At 37.0% G+C, this 19,345-nt stretch overlaps 1 protein-coding gene across 4 annotated transcripts in view; it reads left to right on the top strand.

The window, feature by feature from the left end:
- CARD10 (caspase recruitment domain family member 10) overlaps positions 1-19,345 on the top strand; it is a 48,101-nt gene that overhangs the window by 2,560 nt on the left and 26,196 nt on the right. For all 4 annotated transcript variants that reach the window (XM_087723161.1, XM_087723162.1, XM_087723159.1 and 1 more), the window contains exons 2-7: positions 677-810; positions 5,825-6,043; positions 6,993-7,130; positions 8,308-8,633; positions 14,557-14,736; positions 18,705-18,860. In XM_087723161.1, the coding sequence (XP_087579287.1) occupies positions 756-810; positions 5,825-6,043; positions 6,993-7,130; positions 8,308-8,633; positions 14,557-14,736; positions 18,705-18,860 (1,074 nt within the window). In that variant the 5' untranslated portion in view covers positions 677-755. The remainder of the gene's footprint in view (positions 1-676; positions 811-5,824; positions 6,044-6,992; positions 7,131-8,307; positions 8,634-14,556; positions 14,737-18,704; positions 18,861-19,345) is intronic.

Raw genomic sequence — 19,345 nt, 5'->3', positions numbered from 1 at the left:
TATAAGATGCACCGGAGTATAAGACGCACCAAGATTTTGAAGAGGCAAATTAAAAAAAAAGTTTTTGCACTCTGCAAACCTCCCAGAAACGGCCCATTTTTCATGAAAGCGGGCCCATTTTTTTGTCAAAAAGGGTATGAATAGCCTTTAGGAGGCTTATAGAGTGCTCCTCGGGGTTGGGGGGCAAAAATGAGCAAAAATGGCCCATTTTTTGCTCATTTTTGCCCTTCCCAGCCCCCAGTAGGATAGCCATTTTTGCAAAGGGGGCGGGATTTCGAGAGGCCAAAAATGCTATATTCAGCGTATAAGACGCACCCAGATTTTCATCCTTTTTTTTGAGGGAAAAAGATGTATCTTATACTCTGAAAAATACGGTATATAATTTGTTAAACAAGCCATAATGAACTAGCTTACAATAAAGCATGATGGGTAAGTTCAGTCATTATAGTAAGCCAAAAACAAACCATAATGAAATCCATAAACCATTATGAGTATGATGGATAAATACAGGAAAGGTATCATTTGATAGGTACCTAGCAATTTTTGTTTTTGGCCCTTTATTTACCATGTAGTACCTTACTGGGAACCATTGTTATGCCAGACATACTAAGGGATACTCTTTCAATTTTAACCTATGAAGCTTTCTTATGTTGTATCATATACTTGATTTTTTTAGCCTACTTCCATTTTCTGGTCGCTCTCAAGCATTTCCACTACTCAGAATTGAAGTTGGTTTATCCCAAGAATTCCAAGCTATGGATTCTCCCCAGAGATGGAACATCTCAGTTACTTCGGACACAGGACAAACTGGTCTGTATACTTTGAATGTATCTTTTTAGCTGTCTTGCCTTTTAGCTTGTGTGACATGAACAGAGTAGACCATATTATTTTATCTTCAATCCGTTGCTTCTGTTTACCAAAAAAAGTATTGCTATAGCAAGATTTGGATGAACAAAACTGCCATAGAAATGGAAGCAAAATACACTGCTATAGAATTAAACTTTGTATGATCCAATTTTTCCCCAATCTGAAGTTCTCCAGATGTGTTAAATAAAGAGTTCCTATAAATCCCTCACCATGAGTGACAGCCAATTTGGAAAGCTGTTGCAAAACTAAGACTCCAGGAAAAGCATTTTTTCATTTAAATGTAGCTTAAGATCTCTGCTTGTTGGTGGTAATTTGAAATTTTTGCAATATTTCCTTATTTTGATTGGAGTTTTTAGGCTTGAAATTTTGTGAAGATTAGTGGTATCTAAACTAGTAAACTTTACTCTGAGTATTACAGTATGCATTCTCACGCTGAGCTAAGGCAAAAAGTGGTTAATTGGGTTTTGCATCTGTGATGTGAACCTAGCAGTTATGGGTTATTCAGAAAGTTGTTCTGAATTACAGGCTTCTTGGTAATTTGCGTTGAGTTTTCAGTAAACTTGTCAAATTCCAATTCCTTTTGTTAAGGGAACAAGGCAGTTAAAGTTAGATTTCAGAATTAAATAATGACCCTTGTTTCCACATTTATGTAATGTATCCATTTCTGCAGGCTATCACTGAAATTGCTAAAATGGTTTTGGTAGAAAAGCAACTATTTGGATCTGTATCTTTGAAGACTTTGGATATGCTAATCTTCTATTTCACTGTTCAGTACTTCAGAGAAGACTGTGGAAACTCCTTGAAGAGAGAATAGAAGAACAGCAGGAAGTCCTGCTCAGGCAACCAAATAGCTTATCTTGCTGCTTTGGAAGTTCTTATAAGCTTTGCTCCTTTTTGAGGGAGTGACTTCATGCATTCCTAGTAATTTTGTCCCCTGGAGTAAAGTCTAAGGTTGTTTTTTTTTTTTTAGTGGAGATAATTGCAGTTTGCTTAATATTAGGGATGGTGGTTTATATTGGCGGGGAAGGGCAGAGGGAATTTATAGCTCCCAACATGGTTGTCTTTATTGACTGGGATAGTTAGGACTTTGGGGATTGTAGTTTAGCAATATTTGAAGAGCCACAAGTTGCCTACATCTGTTTGAATAATTAGAATAGAATACAAATAAGAATTAGAATAGAATGTTTAGAGCTAGCCTAGCAAAGAGGAGTTAAAGCTCAAATGAAAGATGATATTAACTTTTTTAAAAGTTTATTTTAGAATATTTTTGTTAAAAGATTTATACCCTGTATTGGTTCTTGGAAGTCGGGTGGGGGTGGGGGTGGGGGTGGGGGAAGGTTGGGGGGGGGTTTGGGTGGGGAGGGGAGGGGGAGGGAAGTAAACATTTGTAAAAGTTTTTTTTTTCAAAATTTTCAATAAAAAAGAAGAATTAGAATAGAATAGAATAGAATTCTTTATTGGCCACGTCTGATTGGACACACAATGAATTTGTCTTTGATGCTTAAAGGTGTGCATAAAAAAAAGATACATTCATCATGAATCATAAGGTGCAACAATTGATGATAGTCATAGGGTACAAATAAGCAATTGAATCATACTAGGAAACAATATAAATCGTAATGATACATGCAACAAAGTTACAGTCATAAGTGGGAGGAGATGGGTGATATTAATCTTAGAGAAGATTAATAGTAATAGTAATGCAGACTTAGTGAATAGTTTGACTGTGTTGAGGAAATTATTTGTTTAGCTGAGTGGTGGCATTTGGGAAAAAAATGTCCTTGTGTCTAGTTGTTCTGGTGTGCAGTGCCCTATAGCTTCGTTTTGAGGGTAGGAGTTGAAACAATTTATGTCCAGGATATGAGGGGTCTGTAAATATTTTCACAGCCCTCTTTTTGATTCGTGTAGTATACAGGTCCTAATTAGAATACTGTTGTTTGCTTATTGAAGCCTTCTTCACATTATTGAGTAGCTGAATTTTCCTTCTGTGTCGAGCTGTATAGATTCTTAAATGCCCTCCCATTCTGTTTGGTTTGGCCAAATAAAGACGGTCTCTAATAAGTATGTATTAGGTCAGTGTTTCTCAATCATGGTCACTTTAGGCGGTCTGGGTTTCAATTCCCAGAATTCTGCTTTATCTTGGGGTTGGGAGGATTTTGTAAATGGCTACTATCAAAGTCAATCAAGGCTACAGTCAACCAGAGTCAGATCTGAAAACACATTCTGGCATTGCAGCATTGTCAGAGTGTATGGCTATTTTCTTTCTGTATGCCACTTTGGCCTTTTGCTTCTACTGTTGTTGTGCAATGTGTTAAATGTGGTGTAGCAAATTGTATGAAGGCTACCATTGTAGTTTGTCCAGCAAATCATGGCTTGGTGCAAGAAAGAAGTGAGTAAGATTAGATTTGGAGACTTGAATGATATTGAGAGTTTCACACATTAAGACTGAGGGATCAAAATTGCATGAATCACTTGAGCCAAAAAATGGCATTTAGATTATTCCATATTTAAGACAGAAATAAGAACTAAAGGTTCCACCATGAAGATAGGTTTTGAAATAGATTAAAAATAGAAAAAAATAGTGTCAAAATTTAGATGTTTGGTCAGGGACTTCCAAGACTTCATATATCTCGTAATTCTAATAGATGCCTTCAATTAAACTGTCGTAATCTCCAGTTTACACAGCCATCTGAAATGCATTATAATTTGGAATTCTTTTTACTGTATGTCCTTGTCATCCTAGTTGATAGTATTTATTTACAAATAATTATTTTCTCTTTAAGCAGGAGTTCATAACCTGCAGACCGTGCTAGTTATGGTCTCTTGACTTCCCTTTTTACAATCCTTGGAGCTATTTCTGATTTTAGTAGTTCTTGTCATTTTGAGATGGAAAACATAGGGAAATTATTATGCATTATGTATTATTATTATTATGCTGTGCAGAGATTTGCATTTGAAAGGCAAATTGTGATTTAGAGATTTTATAGGTAGACAGATAGCACATGCTTTGAACACGTTAAAACTGTTGCATCTTTTCTTGAGCTTGTGTATGGTCCCTATTATTTTGTGTGCCTTAAAATAAGAATATTATAGTATTAAAAAACAAGGAAACTCCCCAAGACTCCCCTCCCAAATTTAATTCCGTGTTCATACAGAATGTAGGTCTTAGCATGGGGTTATTTGAAGGCTCACCTTGCCCCAATTTCATATGAATGCTCCAACACTGGAAGCTTTTAAGAAGAGATTGGACAGCCAATCTGAAATGGTATATGGCCGTGATGGCAAACCTATGGCACATGTGCCACAAGTGGAACATGGAGTCAATTGTTAAGGCACGCGAGGTGTTGCCTGTCTGCTCCAGTGTGCATGTGTGTACTCGCCAGCTGACTTTGGCCTTCTTTTGAGGCTGTTTTTTGCCCTCTGAAGGCTTCCCTGAAGATTTGCTCGTAGTGCCGTTTTTCATCCTCCGGAGCCTTCAGGAGGCTTCCCTGAAGGCTCCGGAGGATGAAAAATGGCACTACAGCTAACCAGAAGCCCAGTTTGCTTGTAGGGCCATTTTTCACGCTCCGGAGCCTTCAGGGAAGCCTCCTGAAGGTGAAAAACAGTTCTATGGCCAAACCGGAAGTCCGTTCCTGAATTTCTGGTTTGCCCATAGGGCCGTTTTTTTGCACTCCAGAGGCTTCAGAGAAGCTCCGGAAGCCTCTGGAGCACCTACGGGGGTGGGGGGAAGGCTGTTTCCCCCCTTCCCAGGCTCCTCAAAAGCCTCTGGAGCCTGGGGAGGGTGAAAAAAGCATGGCAAAAGCAGGGGGGGGGAGAAGTGCTGGTTGTGCACGGATGCCTGCTAGGTATTGTGCATAGCATTATGGGCATGGCAAGCCCACGCACAACTCCCCTGCGCTCCCCCCGCTTTTGGCACGCGAGCCAAAAATGGTTCGCTATCACTGGTATAGCGTTTCCTGCCTAAGCAGGGGGTTGGACTATAAGACCTCCAAGGTCCTTTCAACACTTTTATTCTGATTCTGATTCTGATTCTGATTCATATGCTCATCTCACCAGATCCAGCAGAGAGGGCATTGTTACAGTTTCTGTAGTCTAGGGAGTTACATTTAATAGACCTTATGCAGTGGGCCTTCTCTGCAGCAGCCCTCACATTCTGGAATCTTCTGCCCCCTGAGATGAGATTGGCCTCATCTTTTCTGAGCTTCTGAGGGTTTCTCAAGATTTGGTTATGTCAGCAGGCCTGGGAACTCCAGGGATTGGTGAGCTAGTAAGGTGCTTCTGCTATTATTAACATTCCTTCATCTGCTTTTTTTTTTTTACTTTAGCTTAATTTTCTATAGTTTTGATGTTTTGATTGTTACTAATTATGATTTTTAATGTGTTTATTGAATATTGTAAACTGCCCAAAGTCTAAATATAAATATACTTTGTGCTGCTCAGTCTCCAATAAAGAACAGCCCTAGACTGGTTCCATTTTCTGTATAGAAGTTGAAATCCCCATTTTAATCTTCAGTATACATTATAGGGACATGGTGGCTCAGTGGCTAAGATGCTGAGCTTGTCAATCAGAAAGGTCAGCAGTTCGGCAGTTCGAATCTCTATCACCATGTAACAGAGTGAGCTCCCATTACTTGTCCCAGTTCTAAAGCATGTAAAAATACAAGTAGAAAAATAGGAACTACCTTTGGTGGGAAGGTAACAGTGTTCCATGTGCCTTTGGAGTTTAGTCATGCCAGCCACATGACCACGGAGACATCTTTGGACAGTGCTGGCTCTTCGGCTTTGAAACAGAGATGAGCACCGCCCCTTAGATTCGGGAACAACTAGCACGTATATGTGAGGGGAACCTTTACCTTTATATATTAAAATGATGTGAAAAATCCAATTCCAAACTGTTTAAAAGCACCCGAGGAAATTAATGTCCTTAATTTCAGTATTACTCAATATGTATTCATAGGGCTTGAAGATGGTATCAACCACGCCCAAAGTCTTTCTGAAGAAGAGGAAGAAGAGGAAGCTTTGTGGGAGAAGATTGAGAGTGTGCGACACCAACTAACTCGCTCTTTGAATCCAGAAAAGCTGACACCCTACTTGCGCCAATGTCGTGTCATAGATGAGCAGGATGAAGAGGAGGTGCTAAGTGCCTATCGGTTCCCATGTAGGAGTAACCGAACAGGTGAGAGATATTTGGAATTTTCACGGAGGAGAAATCAGTGAAAAGTCTCTCTTTTTTTGTTTAAAGTACAATACAGAGAGTTAGTTGGTTCTTGCATGAAAGGAAGGGCCTGTTCAAGTGATTCTATGGTACCTTAAAACAGCCATGCTACAACAGGCCAAAGCTCCATGTAACCCAGTAGTTTCTTTACCTTAAGGCTTTATGGAACTGAAGTCTAACTTGGAGGTTCTCAAAGCCCAGCGAAAAGAAAAACAAAATCCACCTATATTTTTAATTTCTCTTTAATTTATATTATTGATATTTTGGATTTCCTTTTGCTGTTGATGGAGCATGTTAATGGTATAGTATTGTATAACTTTATTGATTAGTCAGTTGACCATAGCAAGAGTATGTTAATGTGGTCATTGACTTAAATCTACAATTGGTTGTCACGTATTGTGATCATTAAGTGAATTTACAATGTTTTTTTCAGCTGTATCATTAAGTAAATAACCACATTTACTGCTAGTTTTCTGCAAAATTACATCCATAATAAACCATTGCTGGTCAGACTCCATTTGGGTCATAACTTGAGAATTACCTGTATTTTTTAGAGAATAGATTATGATTCTTTTTTGCTTAAACTTACATAAGACCTAAGGAATTTCCCTAAATCCTGCTGTGTTGACTTGGCTTTAAAAGGCCATTGTTGTTCTTGTAAAGGTTAGTCCAAGTGACATTTTTACAATTTTCGGCTTTATATTTCTAGAATGGGAATAGGCTACTGTATTAAATCCTAATTTAATGTGATTGTAAACCTAGCTAATTGTTATTTATTCAATCATGGTTGATTTAATGAGCCAAAATTAAGCACAAGATGGCATCATGTGATATGCAGTCACCCAAACTAGGATTCTGTTTCTAATCACTTGTATCCTATCTGTGTGATTTTTTAAAAAAATCTCTACAGGACTCCTGATGGATATGCTTCGAAGGCGAGGGAAGCGAGGCTATGAGGCATTCTTAGAGTCCTTGGAGTTCTATTATCCTGACCATTTCACCCGACTAACAGGAAAACAGCCTGTTCAGCGTTGCTCTATCATCTTGGGTAAGAGATTGTAAGCAACACGATATTCAGTCAGATTTAGAGAAGGTTGATTTTACTTTGGAAGAAGGAGGGCCTTCAAAGCTCTTGATATATAGTTTGTATATATGCACAAATGGATGCTTTATTGAGCTTTCTGCTGGTATGGAGAATTTTATGTGAGATTGCTTGGCCCGTATTGTACTGAAATTTCTACATTTGTCATTTTTAATTTTGTTTTGAATGCCTTCCTAACATAAAGTGGTTGTCATTTAGAAGATGAGATACTCTAGAACTGGCCTTTTATTGGTCATCAAAACAATCTTCTTTTGAGAGTTGAAGATATAAAAATAGCCACATGGATATTTTTTAGAACTGCCTTACCAGGAAAATAGCAGGAAGCTTAAATTTGTCTGTTTGTCTTTGGTTTTATCATCTATTCAGGACAATACTATAGAATTCTTCATGATACCAAGATTATGTTTTTGTATATTGGTTAACTGTTTTGCCTTTTCTCTGCTGCTTCCACTGATATATCTTTTGCCACTGTACGTGAATAGACTCCTATATTATCATAACACTGTTATCTATGAACAAATGTTATTTTTATTTGAACAGCTCTCTTGCCAAAATAAAAGCAAAATATACAGTTTGAATTCACTCATTCTTAAAATAATCTACCCTGCTTGCATTTTTATAAATTGCCATGTGATTATACAGTTTGGGTTTTCTGAGTGCAAAATATGTACATAATAGGTATGCATTAGAGAAACATCTCCATATTAGAAAAAGGTTTGTAACAATAAATAAGCCTCACGGAGAATCTGGTGCAATTCTCAGGAAATACAAGTTGAGATGCACTTACATTCATATGGATTTGAGCAAAGGAATTTTGTTTGCCAGAAGTGCCAGATACTTAAGACTTTCTTATAGAACAGTTTTATCACGAATAACCAATACTTTGCACCTTATGCAGCTAAGTGTCTTGCTGTGTGCTTGCAGTGATGATTGCCACAAATTTTAAGCATACATGCATGTTTATAAACATGATATTTCACATATTAAGTGCTTGCAAATTAAGAAGATGTTTGACAAGTTGGCTTATTGTTTGAATTATGCATGAGGTGTTCTGACTGATGACTCCTAGCATTTTGTCTACTCGTGGCAGTAATTTGATGATCATCCTCTGTCCCATTTCCAGATGAGGAAGGTCCTGAAGGCCTGACTCAGTTCCTGATGATGGAGGTGAAGAAGGTGAGGGCCCAACGAAAGGAGCACCTGGCCAAAGAACACCAGCTCCAAATAAAAAACCAAGGCTTAGAAAAGGAATGTAGCCAGTTGAAGCAACAGCTCCAGGGATTACAGAAAGTGCAAGAACGTTGCCAGAGGTTCCAAGAAGATTGGGACACCAATAGCCTGGAGCTGCTGAGGCTGAAGGATGAAAATTATTTGCTGGCCATGCGCTATGCACAACTATGTGAAGAGAAGAACACTGCTGTCTTAAGGAGTAGGGACCTGCAACTTGGGGTATGGTGAGCAATTCAGAACAGTGGAATTATGTCCAAATTAAAGCAATTCTTGATTGAAGGTTATTATGTTACTAATATATTTGGTAAATGTAATCCAAGTAAAAAAGGATTATGAAAAAAGTATCAGAAAATCAGTTCATTTTGCTTCCAGTGTCTTGGCACTTTTTGCTATGTCTGGTATAAAATTGCTTCTCTTGTCCCTTAGTTTTTCGTTACATTGCTCATTTGGAGGCATTCTCACAGTCACCTGTCCCTTTGCAATTCTGTTCTCTGCTGAGTTTACTGCTGTCCCTTCCTATCTGCCCTAGGTTTTTTCTCCTAAGTGTGCCCAAATGCACTTAATCTACTCTTAGCTCCCGTGTAACTCATGACCCAAATCATATTCTTAAATGCCAACCCCCACTTCCATGGATTTGCGAAATGCCAACTGTTAATTTTGAAATTTGAAAATTGTGCCAGGTCCTATTCAACATGACTTTCCTTTATGTCTGTGACCCTCTTAGATAGGAAATTCCTAGTTTGACATTGCTGGTGTCTTTTTTTAAAATAGAGAAAATAGATTTATAGTTTTAGATCTAAACAGAATCTTGGAAAATCAGTGACTGAACAAATATGTTTGGCACCTGTGTTTATGAATCTTTATGTTAGAGATGTTGGTAACAAAATCAATATTTATAAATGTATTTTAAAATTTACTCTGTACTAACAGTTTTTTTTAAAATTGTGCACTTCTGCTAGATCTGTTGTATGATCAGCAGGCATTCATGCAATTTCAAAATACCTACCATATTTTTCGGAGTACAAGACGCAGCTTTCTCCCTCAAAAAAGAGGCTGAAAATCTGGGTGCGTCTTATACACTGAATACAGCATTTTTTGTCTCCTGAAACCCCTCCCCCTTAGTGCATAGTCTCTAGGAAGCTTTCAGAGTGCTCCTGGGCTGGGGAGAGAAGAAATGAGCAAAAAAACCAGGCCCATTTTTTGCTCAATTTTACTGCCCCTCAGCCCCCAGGAGCATTCTATAAGCTTCCTAAAGGCAATCCATGCCCTTTTTTTGATAAAAAACAGGCCTGTTTTTGTGAAAAACGGGTCATTTTTTGCTCATTTTTGCCCCCTCCCACCCCCCAGGAGCACTCTACAAGTCTCCTAAAGGGTATTCATGCCCTTTTTTTGACAAAAAAACGGGCCAGTTTTTGGGAGGTTTGCAGAGTGCAAAACGTTTTTTTTAAAAATTTGCCTCTTCAAAACCTTGGTGTGTCTTATACTCTGAAAAATACTGTAATCACCTTAGACAGAAATCTAATTTCCCAGGGTAATCTTTGTCCCTTGGTGATGGAATTCCCAAGATACCATTTATGTCTCTAAAACATTTTTGCTACTCTTTAGCAAAACTGTCTCCCAAAATCACTTTCAAACCTCTGTTACCAATAGTCTGTTTAAAAAACAAGTCACACAAAGACAACAGATGGGGAGAGATGAGAAAGAATAAGATTAAAATACTTATTAATGTTATGATAGTGGCTTTAGTTGGCGAACATCATAAGTGTAGACTCAGTCCAATTGGTTACTGGACGGAGTAAACCCAGTCTGGCTGCTGTCTCCACTTCAACAGAGAATGAGTGTATCAGGTAAGAACCAACGCTCAGTCTCAGACACTGATAGTCTCAACAATCTGTGCTACTGAATTGCGGTTCTGGGGATAAAACTAGGAGATATTTTCCCCCATTCTTTATGCTCATGTAAATTCTGATAGGAAAGATGTAATATCTATGGAGATTCTCAGTCATCCAGGTCATGGTTGTCTGAAAGGTGCGTTTTCAAAAGGCGACAGGACTTTGTTTTCCCTCGAAAATGTTTTGCTTCTCATCTAAGAAGCTTCTTCAGTTCTGGGATTGACCCTGCCCCACTATATCCGTCTTCCCAATAGTATAGCCAGGGATGAGAATTCTGCGAATTTCTTACCTGGGAGTTGTGGTCCAGGATGGGCAAGATTGTTCTAAATAGCAAGTGCAATTTATGTATAGGTCCATAGGAGCATATCTACATTTATTTATTGATTTGATTTTTAGAACTGTCCAAATCACACATCAGAACTTTGGGCAGCTAAACATAGGATTAAAGCCAAAACCAGAACCAACAAGTTAACAAATAACAAAGAAGAGGACATAGAAGTAACCAAACCAACCCAGAATACTGTTATGCAATATTTCAGATGTTATTCATGTGCAGTTTTAAAATAAAACCCAGGCACATTCCTTGCCGATTTAATCTGAGCCTGCCTAACCATTTTGAAGGGCATCCTTTGATTCCTTGAAGTATTACTGAGTCTTGTTGCAAACTCTCATTCTAATCTTTGTAGATGGAATACAGGTAATTCTCGACCTACGACCACAATTGAGCCAAATTTTATGTTGTTAAGTGAAACATTTGTTAAGTGAGTTTTGTCTCATTTCCCTTTCTTGCCACAGTTGCTAAGTGAATCACTGCAGTTGATAGGTTAGTAACCTGGTTATTAAGTGAATCTGCCTTCCCCATTGACTTTGGTTGTCAGAAGGTCGCAAAAGGTGGTAACATGACCTTGGGACCCAACAACGGTTATAAATATGAGTCAGTTGCCAAGTGTCTGAATTTTGATCACATGATCATAGGGATGCTGCAAAGGTCGTAACTGTGAAGAATGCCCATAAGTCACATTTCAAGTGCCGTTGTAACTGAATGGTCACTAAATGAACTGTTGTAAGTCAAAGACTACTTTCAAGTCACCAGTTCTTGCAGAGTTGGAAGACTAGGCCCAGTTCTTGGTCCCAATGTAAGATTCTTTCTTACTGTAGACTCTGGCAATTCTTTGTAACTCATATAATACTAGAATTATGACAAACGCAATGAATGGGAGGGAGCAAAGTGTCTCCTATAAAAATGCTAAGCCTCAGATGATCCTTTCGACTAAGTCAAAAAAGTCTTTGTGAAAAAGGCCAAAACAACCCAAGATTATGGCTATGCTGTGTGGGAATTGGATTGTGCTTTTATTGTTCTTTTGCAACAGTGAGACTCAATGAAAATCAAATAGTAGCTTCATGCCTAACAAATAGTGTTCTTTTAATGTATCCCCAGGAAAAATGTGGTTTGGTTTGGAACATAAGTTGTTTTCCACTATCAGATTATTAATTTACTTAACCAGGAAGATCTGCTGGATTTTCATTGCATAGCTGATATTTAGGCGATATGTAGGTGTCAGAATTAAATTTGGGATGTGTTGCATACAAAGAATTTAATCAGGAAGATCTGCTGGATTCTAGGTCAGGCTATTGATCTATTTAGTTCATTATTGCCTATTCTGATTGGCAGTAGTTGTCAGGGGTCTGAGGCAGGGGTTTTGCATATCTCTTGGGTCTTGATCTTTTTAAGTGGATATATCACATTGCATGCAAGGCAAGCCCCTTACAAGTAGCCTATGAACTCCAGGTATGGCAGCAATTCTAGATGCCATTCAGTTTTTCCTTGCCTTCCTAACACATCATAAAATTCTGAGCCTTTTGTTTGTCTCTTTTGCTTGGTCTTATGTTGACCCTCCAGATTATAATTTATCTAAGGATATGTGTAAATTATAATTGCATTTAATAATATGGTGTCAGATATTTATTATATCCCCCCTTTTCCCAATTATATTATGTCTCTGAAGAATAAAGCCACTACCTGCTATTTTACTGTTCAAAGCCCTGTGCATATTGATGATGCTGTAAAAATGATAGATGGTGGCAGTCTTGGCCTTTTTTAGTTAGATCTGAGCTTGAAGTGGATTTTGTATTTGCTCTGGGAAGCCATTATTTTATAGGCCATGGCTGAACTATTCCTAATTTCTTTTAAGCAATTTGAACAAATTAAACAAGTTATAATTGTGGTGGGGCATCTTTTCATGTTAACTGTATCTCCCTGATAAATAGGTTGAATTTTGAGAGTGCATTTATATGTACTTATCTTCTATGAAATACTGCATATACATTATTCTGGTTATTTCAAGATTTGCTATAGATTTTGATTATTTCAGCATTTATCTTTCTTTGTGTTTAAAGCATAACCTTACCAATGTAATAGTATGATACCAATTTATTTGCATATAGTAGTTGAATTCACAGTCATCTTCATTACTTTATCTCAAAAATCTTTAAAATCATCAGATAAATTTGTACTATATTGCAGTTGAAAGTTATTGATTTTATGGTAAAGTCAAAAATTGAAATATATGTTTCATGGTTCTTCACAATTCTACATGTAGCTGACTGTTACCTCGTACTATGAGATAAGTGGCATATAAATTAGATAAATAAATTACCTTGAACAACTCAGGCTAAGATAGAATAGAGCTATGGTTAATGAAAGACAGACTCATTCTTATATATTCATTAATTCCTTTAGTGTGTGACTATTTATAGCAATAGCAGTAGACTTATATACCGCTTCATAGGCCTTTCAGGCTTCTCTAAGCGGTTTACAGAGAGTCAGCATATTGCCCCCAACAATCTGGGTCCTCATTTTACCCACCTCGGAAGGATGGAAGGCTGAGTCAACCCTGAGCCGGTGAGATTTGAACCGCTGACCTGCTGATCTAGCAGTAGCCTGCAGTGCTGCATTTAACCACTGTGCCACCTTGGCTCTATTTATAAAAGAAAGAAAGAAAAATTTAAGAATCTCATCTTATAGCATCAATCACTTTATCATGATGGAGTATTGTGTGCTGCAGTTTCAGTGTGTTGTATGTTTTCCATTTGTGTAGGAATGCTTCATTGTTAAATGCTTGATTGGTTAAAACATATATTGGTAGTACTTTTTAAAAAATTGTAGCTCCTAAAATCATTTTGATCACACTGTTGAATTTTCCAAAATTGGAAGCATGAATTTTTTGCCATTTTTAATGGGAAAGACTTGAAAGCATAAACCCTAAGATAACAGTGTTAAAAAAGCATAATTCCCACTCAAGCAGGAAAGAGAAAAAAATTCAACCCTGCCTATGTGTGTGATGCAACCCATCAATTTTACTTTAGTATGGCTTTTCTACCACTTTCTTACTACCAAACATTGTCCATGGTAGTCTAAGATGTGGGTTTAACTAGATTACCCTTGTGTCTTTCTTTTAGCTGCTTTCAGCAGTCTTAAAATTGTTCCAAATTAAATGCAACCATGGGATTCATCTGAAGTGCCAATCACTAGAATTTGTTCTGGAGTTTGGTAGATTCTTCAGTTGAATCCCAGGTTAGATTACTTTTGAAGCTATTGAAAAGCAGGTAGAGGTATAAAATAGATGTCAAGTTCCAATTTTAAATAATGTTTTTACTCCAGATACTTGACAGAATTTATTAGACAACCCCTTGGTTACTTGAATTTCATTTTGAGCATTAGGCATGCCTATTTCATCTGTATGCTGGAAACTTTAACTTTAAATCTATATATGTGTTTAGATTAGAAATTTTCTGAAACCATTATTCTGTCTTCCTCAAACTAGTTGTTACCAATCATGTTGGATAACAATGTCCAACATCCTGTGTCAGTGAACCTGGTTGGATGTGTTGGCCAGAAATGATGAGAGTTGAACTGGAGGAAATAAAATTGGAAAAGGCATGTCTGATCTTCTGGATGTTTTTTACCTATTATTTTAAATGTTTTTGAACATGTGTCCATTCCACAAATCCATCATTACATTCAGAAATAGGGCATATCTTATGAAGAGAACTCACCTATACTCCAGTTTACGCCTTTCTTTTTACTACAATATTTATTGACTATGAACCGTTCAAAAGTTTTATGTAGGACTTAATTTTGATTAACTTCCAGATCAAAATGAAGCCCTATATAAATGTAACCCACTTGTTTCGCTAGTGGTATAATCAATGTAGTGCTATAATAGTCTTTAATCTGTTCCAAATTTCAGCTAGATCAGTTGAAGTGCAAGATCACTGGTATGGAGGAAGAATGTTCCTTATTGAAGAAACAAACATTAATGGCTCCTCAGCGGGAGGTGGAGGATCATGGATTTACTGACATTTCTGATTTGCAAACTGAGAACCAGAGGTTAATTGCTTCACTTCAGGAGTTGCAGAACGTAATGCAGGTACATTTTGGAAAGTGTGGATTTGAGAGGAATCAATAGAAGCATTCTCTACTCTGAACCTTCTTCTGTATGGGGTCATTTTTGTATTTAAACTGGGATAGCTTCTGAAAGAGCAGCCTTGATCTATAAAAAATATTTGGTTGCAGAGAAACCCAGATATTTAATTCATAGCATCATGTGCCATTATACCCTCATTATTTGATGGTCTGCCCCGAGACTCCAGCTATAGACCTTCCAAGGTTCTTTGTTGCATAGTCCAGATTTCCTACTTGGTGCCTTTGAGAAGTTTTGGACTTCACATAATTCTTCAAGTAACAAAGTTAAATAGGCTTGTGGTAATTTGTGCATTGATTTATGTGTTTGGAACTCAGATGTCAGGGAAGGCTGCTGAGGACCTTAAAGGAAACCCATTTAATCTGCATATAATTAAAACTTCTGTTTTAGAATTTCATTCTGGGCCTGTGACTTGGTTGCTACTTCACACTAAGTCTATTTGTTTTAGATGTAGTTTGCTTAATCAACAAGTAAACAATTGATTCATATATCTCATGTAAGTCATAGACAAGACTTGGCAAGCCATAGTGTTTACACAATAAGCTGCATCCAAATAAAACAAATCATTTTGGTGTGATATATGAATCCAGTCTGTTGGTGCATCTTGCAATGGCTAGGCAATGGCTAAAATGATAATGATGATTTTTCTACTAGTATTATACTTCTAGTACTGTTGTTCCAGTTCCAATTTAAGCATACAGATGGTAGTTGAATATATTTTAAGGGAATCTGATTGACAAACACTAAACTAATTATATGTGTGATTTTACATGTACACCTTAAACAATTAAAGAATAAATGCCAACAAGGCTGTTCTTTCCTTTCCCACAATGCCTTGTAATTTTGTAAATCACAGTCTTTGTTCCCTTTTAAATTACCTCATCACAACATTGACAAACGTTTCTTCTTGAGTGGCTTCAGTACAAAGTAGTCTTTTATAATAAGTGTAAGACTTGCCACCCAGATAAACATACTACGTATTGCATGAGAGTTGTGTTCATTCTTGCACTAGTGCTGGGTCATAACCTGAGTCGGTAGAGTGCTAAAAATAAAAAAATATTTTAAAAAGAGGGCCTCTAGCACTGGCTTAGATGTTTCTATAATATCAGTGGGTGGTATGAGCAGCTGTGATTCTCAGCTGTTTGAGAGATGTAAACAACCTGTTATATCTGGGTTACCAAATAACCCCTATTTTTACTCTGGAATATATGAATATATAAAACTATCCTGTATTATAGAGTCCAGTTATTTGGTTATTTACATAGGTTAGCTCATGATGCATAACTTATTCTAATTTGTTTTAGTTTTGGTGAATGTTACTTCAGTACAGTATATTTGGGTTTAAAATTCTTCCTTTTCCCCAAATCCTTTTAATGTTTTAACCATATAGTTTTTCCAGTCAACATTTTTTATTGAATTATAATGATAATATACAATTTACAAAGTAAATAGAAAAAGCAGAAGGAGTGGGGGGGAAGAGAGGTGAGGAAAGATAAGAAAAGAAAAAGAAGCATTGAATTATATAATGATAAAATACAATTTACAAAGTAAATAGAAAAAGCAGAAGGGGGGTAGAAAAGGAGAGGTGAGGAAAGATAAGAAAAGAAAAAGAAAAAGAAGCATTGACTCCCATAAGGCATTAACATCAAATCACAACTTTTTGCTTTTTCATAATATGAACAAGCCATTTATATAAAGATCTATCAGTCTGATCGGTAAAATTTTCATTCCTTTCCACATTAAGCACAAAGTTCAGAAGCGGTCTCCATATGGAAACAAAAATACTTATGTTCTTTTCTTTAGTCAATTTTGCCATTTCAGCCAACTCCATCATCTTCTGCAACTATTCGTCCATTGTAGGAATCAAAGTGTCCTATTTTTGTGCATACAATAGTCTCGCTTAGATCAATATATAACAAAGTTCCAATTCCCCCCCAATTCTTTTTTCATTAAACCCAAGAGCAAAAGTTCTGGTTTCATTTTTATCTCCATTTTCAAACTTTTTTTGTAGTAAAATATGAATCATACTCCAATTATTTTTGCTTTATCACATGTTCCATCATAGATGGTAAAAAGTTCCCTCTTTACTTTTACACTTCCAACATTCATTTGACATACCTTTATACATCTCAGATAACGTATCTGATGTTAAATACCAATGATGATCATCTTATAGAAATTTTCTTTTAGATTATAATTTAATGTAACCTTTCAAACCTTTGTCTACATGTTTTCCCATTGTTCAAGCATCACATTATATCCAAAGTTCCTTGCCCACTGAATCATACAATGTGTTACATGTTCATTTTCCAAATTCAATTTCAATAACATTTTATAGACCTTATATGTTTATCATTTACCATATTATGAAATTTCCAATTCATTTTTAACAAAGTCAAATCCATAACATTTTTTATCCAGTTGAAACCTTTCTTTCAGTTGTTGATAGGTAAATCAATAGCAAACATAACCTTCTGATTCAAGTTATTTTCTCATCTTTAGTATTGGGTCACCAGAGTTAAAAGATTAAATTTTACCATAAGTCAACCAGTCTGGCTTTGCTACCATTTCTTTTCTAGAAAAGGCTTCCTGTGGTGACATCCAATGAGGTAACTTCGTAAAGAGCCTTGTTTTATATTTATTCCAAATTCTTAGTATGGCACGTCTAACAAAATGGTTATTAAAATCCACATTAACTTTACTTTTATCATACCATAAGTAGCCATGCCATCCAAATCTTAATTCGTGGTCCTCTAGTTCAAGTAACCATATAGTTTTTAAGAAAAGTGTTCATGAGGAAGAAGCATAGGGATACAATCAGTTATATAAATCTATTACATACTCAGCAAAATATTGCCATTTCCATTATACTTGGTAATTTTTATCTAGAGTAGTTTAAGAACTCGTCCCAGAAAGCATGAAATTGTAAGGTTCTTATCTTGGAAGATGTGAGCCCATCTGCCCATGTTCATAATCATCCATAAAACATTGCTTAGCTATGATGTTTTGGTTATACGGTTTCAATCTGACACAGCTTGTCTCTTTAGCGTAAGTATTTTTCACTGCTTAGATCCTCTCATATCATTCATCTAAATATAATCAAAACTAGAGCTCTGCCTGTACATTATTGGCTTCGACAGCTACTGTGGCTTACTGGTTTAATGCAGAATCAGCCTATGGAAGCGCCATCAGGGCTGACAATACTATTAGAGATACTGAGACAAGCATCTTAGGCTTCAAAAGGAAGCCTGCATATAATTGTGGAATACATTTCTCTACTGACAAGGAAGAGAGAGATCTGCTTGTGTGGTTTTCTGTTTTAGAAGACAGTAACTTGATTGACCTTAGAATCAATGTATCTTGATTTTGCAACCAGTCATTGCTCTATCTCAGGCAGCAGAATACCCCAGGCTACTCTTGATGGGAATGAAAAGGCTGTTAAACTGCATCAATCTTATAGTCTCAAATAGATTTAACAGTCATTCTTTGCTTAGAAACTAAGGGGCAGGCTTGCTAATTGGCAGTTTTCAGAATCCCTGTTAGACTAGAGGACTCAGAATTATTTTAAAGCAGCCATGAAATTAAAAATGGTGCGACACTGCTATGAAGTTTGTTGCACAAATGCACCCTTCTCTTTTGTTGGTGGTGAAGATACTGCATATAGATATTGAATCTTAAAAAAAAAGATCACTCCAGTGTTAACTGAGGGTGAAGGGTGTTAAACACATCTGGAGGTTGTCAAGTAATCAAAGAGAAGAATAGATAGAGAACTCTACTCTGGAGTTGCTGGTGGAGATATTTTAAAATATTCCCTAGGCAAGGATGCTGATTTCTCTTAACACGCCCCCCCCCAAAAAGGCCTTAATTATCATTAGGTCCTAGCAGATGGGTAACTTTGCTTCTTTACTGCTTAGAAAGCAAGGGAAGATAAGGCTCCAGGTTCTGAAAGGGTTCTTCTAGACATTCTGGAACATGATTGGAAGGAAGCACAAGCTGACCGACAGGAACTGTGTCAGAAGCTCAACTCCTTACAAAACGAGCTGCAGTGTGCCGAACAGCTGAGAGATAAGGTGAGATGCTGTAACACTAACCCCAGACATTTAAGCTTGGGGATGCATTGGAACTGTCATGAAATCCAGACATTAGTGAGCAGGGAATGTCTGTGTCATGGGCTAAAGGCAGTCAAGGTATTTTTGGACTCTAATCCCTGATAGTCCTTAATTTGTTCTACCCTTTTGAAAAAAGCCAGCAAAACCTATGGAAGGAATCATTTGCCAATCGAGACAGACAATTCCACTTCCACCCCTGAAAACAGGTATAAAAAAAGGAAAATAAGATTCTAATACTATTCATTTCTGGATCTCACTACTATTAGAATGAACACCTTCATAGAGGTTAAGGCAATTTGGACCTCAGCAGGAAAAACCTCCTCCATCCTTCTTCCAATGTCTTTTAAACATTAGATACATGCTTTCTAGTCTGGAAATTCTAAATTTAGTCCCTTTGTCCTAAGCTATGCATGATAATTGAAAATGGGGAGGGTAAACGCTGCAAA

The sequence above is a fragment of the Thamnophis sirtalis genome, unplaced genomic scaffold (genome assembly GCF_051295495.1).
Source record: "Thamnophis sirtalis isolate CommonGarterSnake01/CBP01778 unplaced genomic scaffold, rThaSir2_p1.2 scaffold_9, whole genome shotgun sequence".
In the NCBI taxonomy this organism is placed as follows: Eukaryota; Metazoa; Chordata; class Lepidosauria; order Squamata; family Natricidae; genus Thamnophis; species Thamnophis sirtalis.
This window is presented reverse-complemented; position numbering and strand designations above follow the sequence as displayed.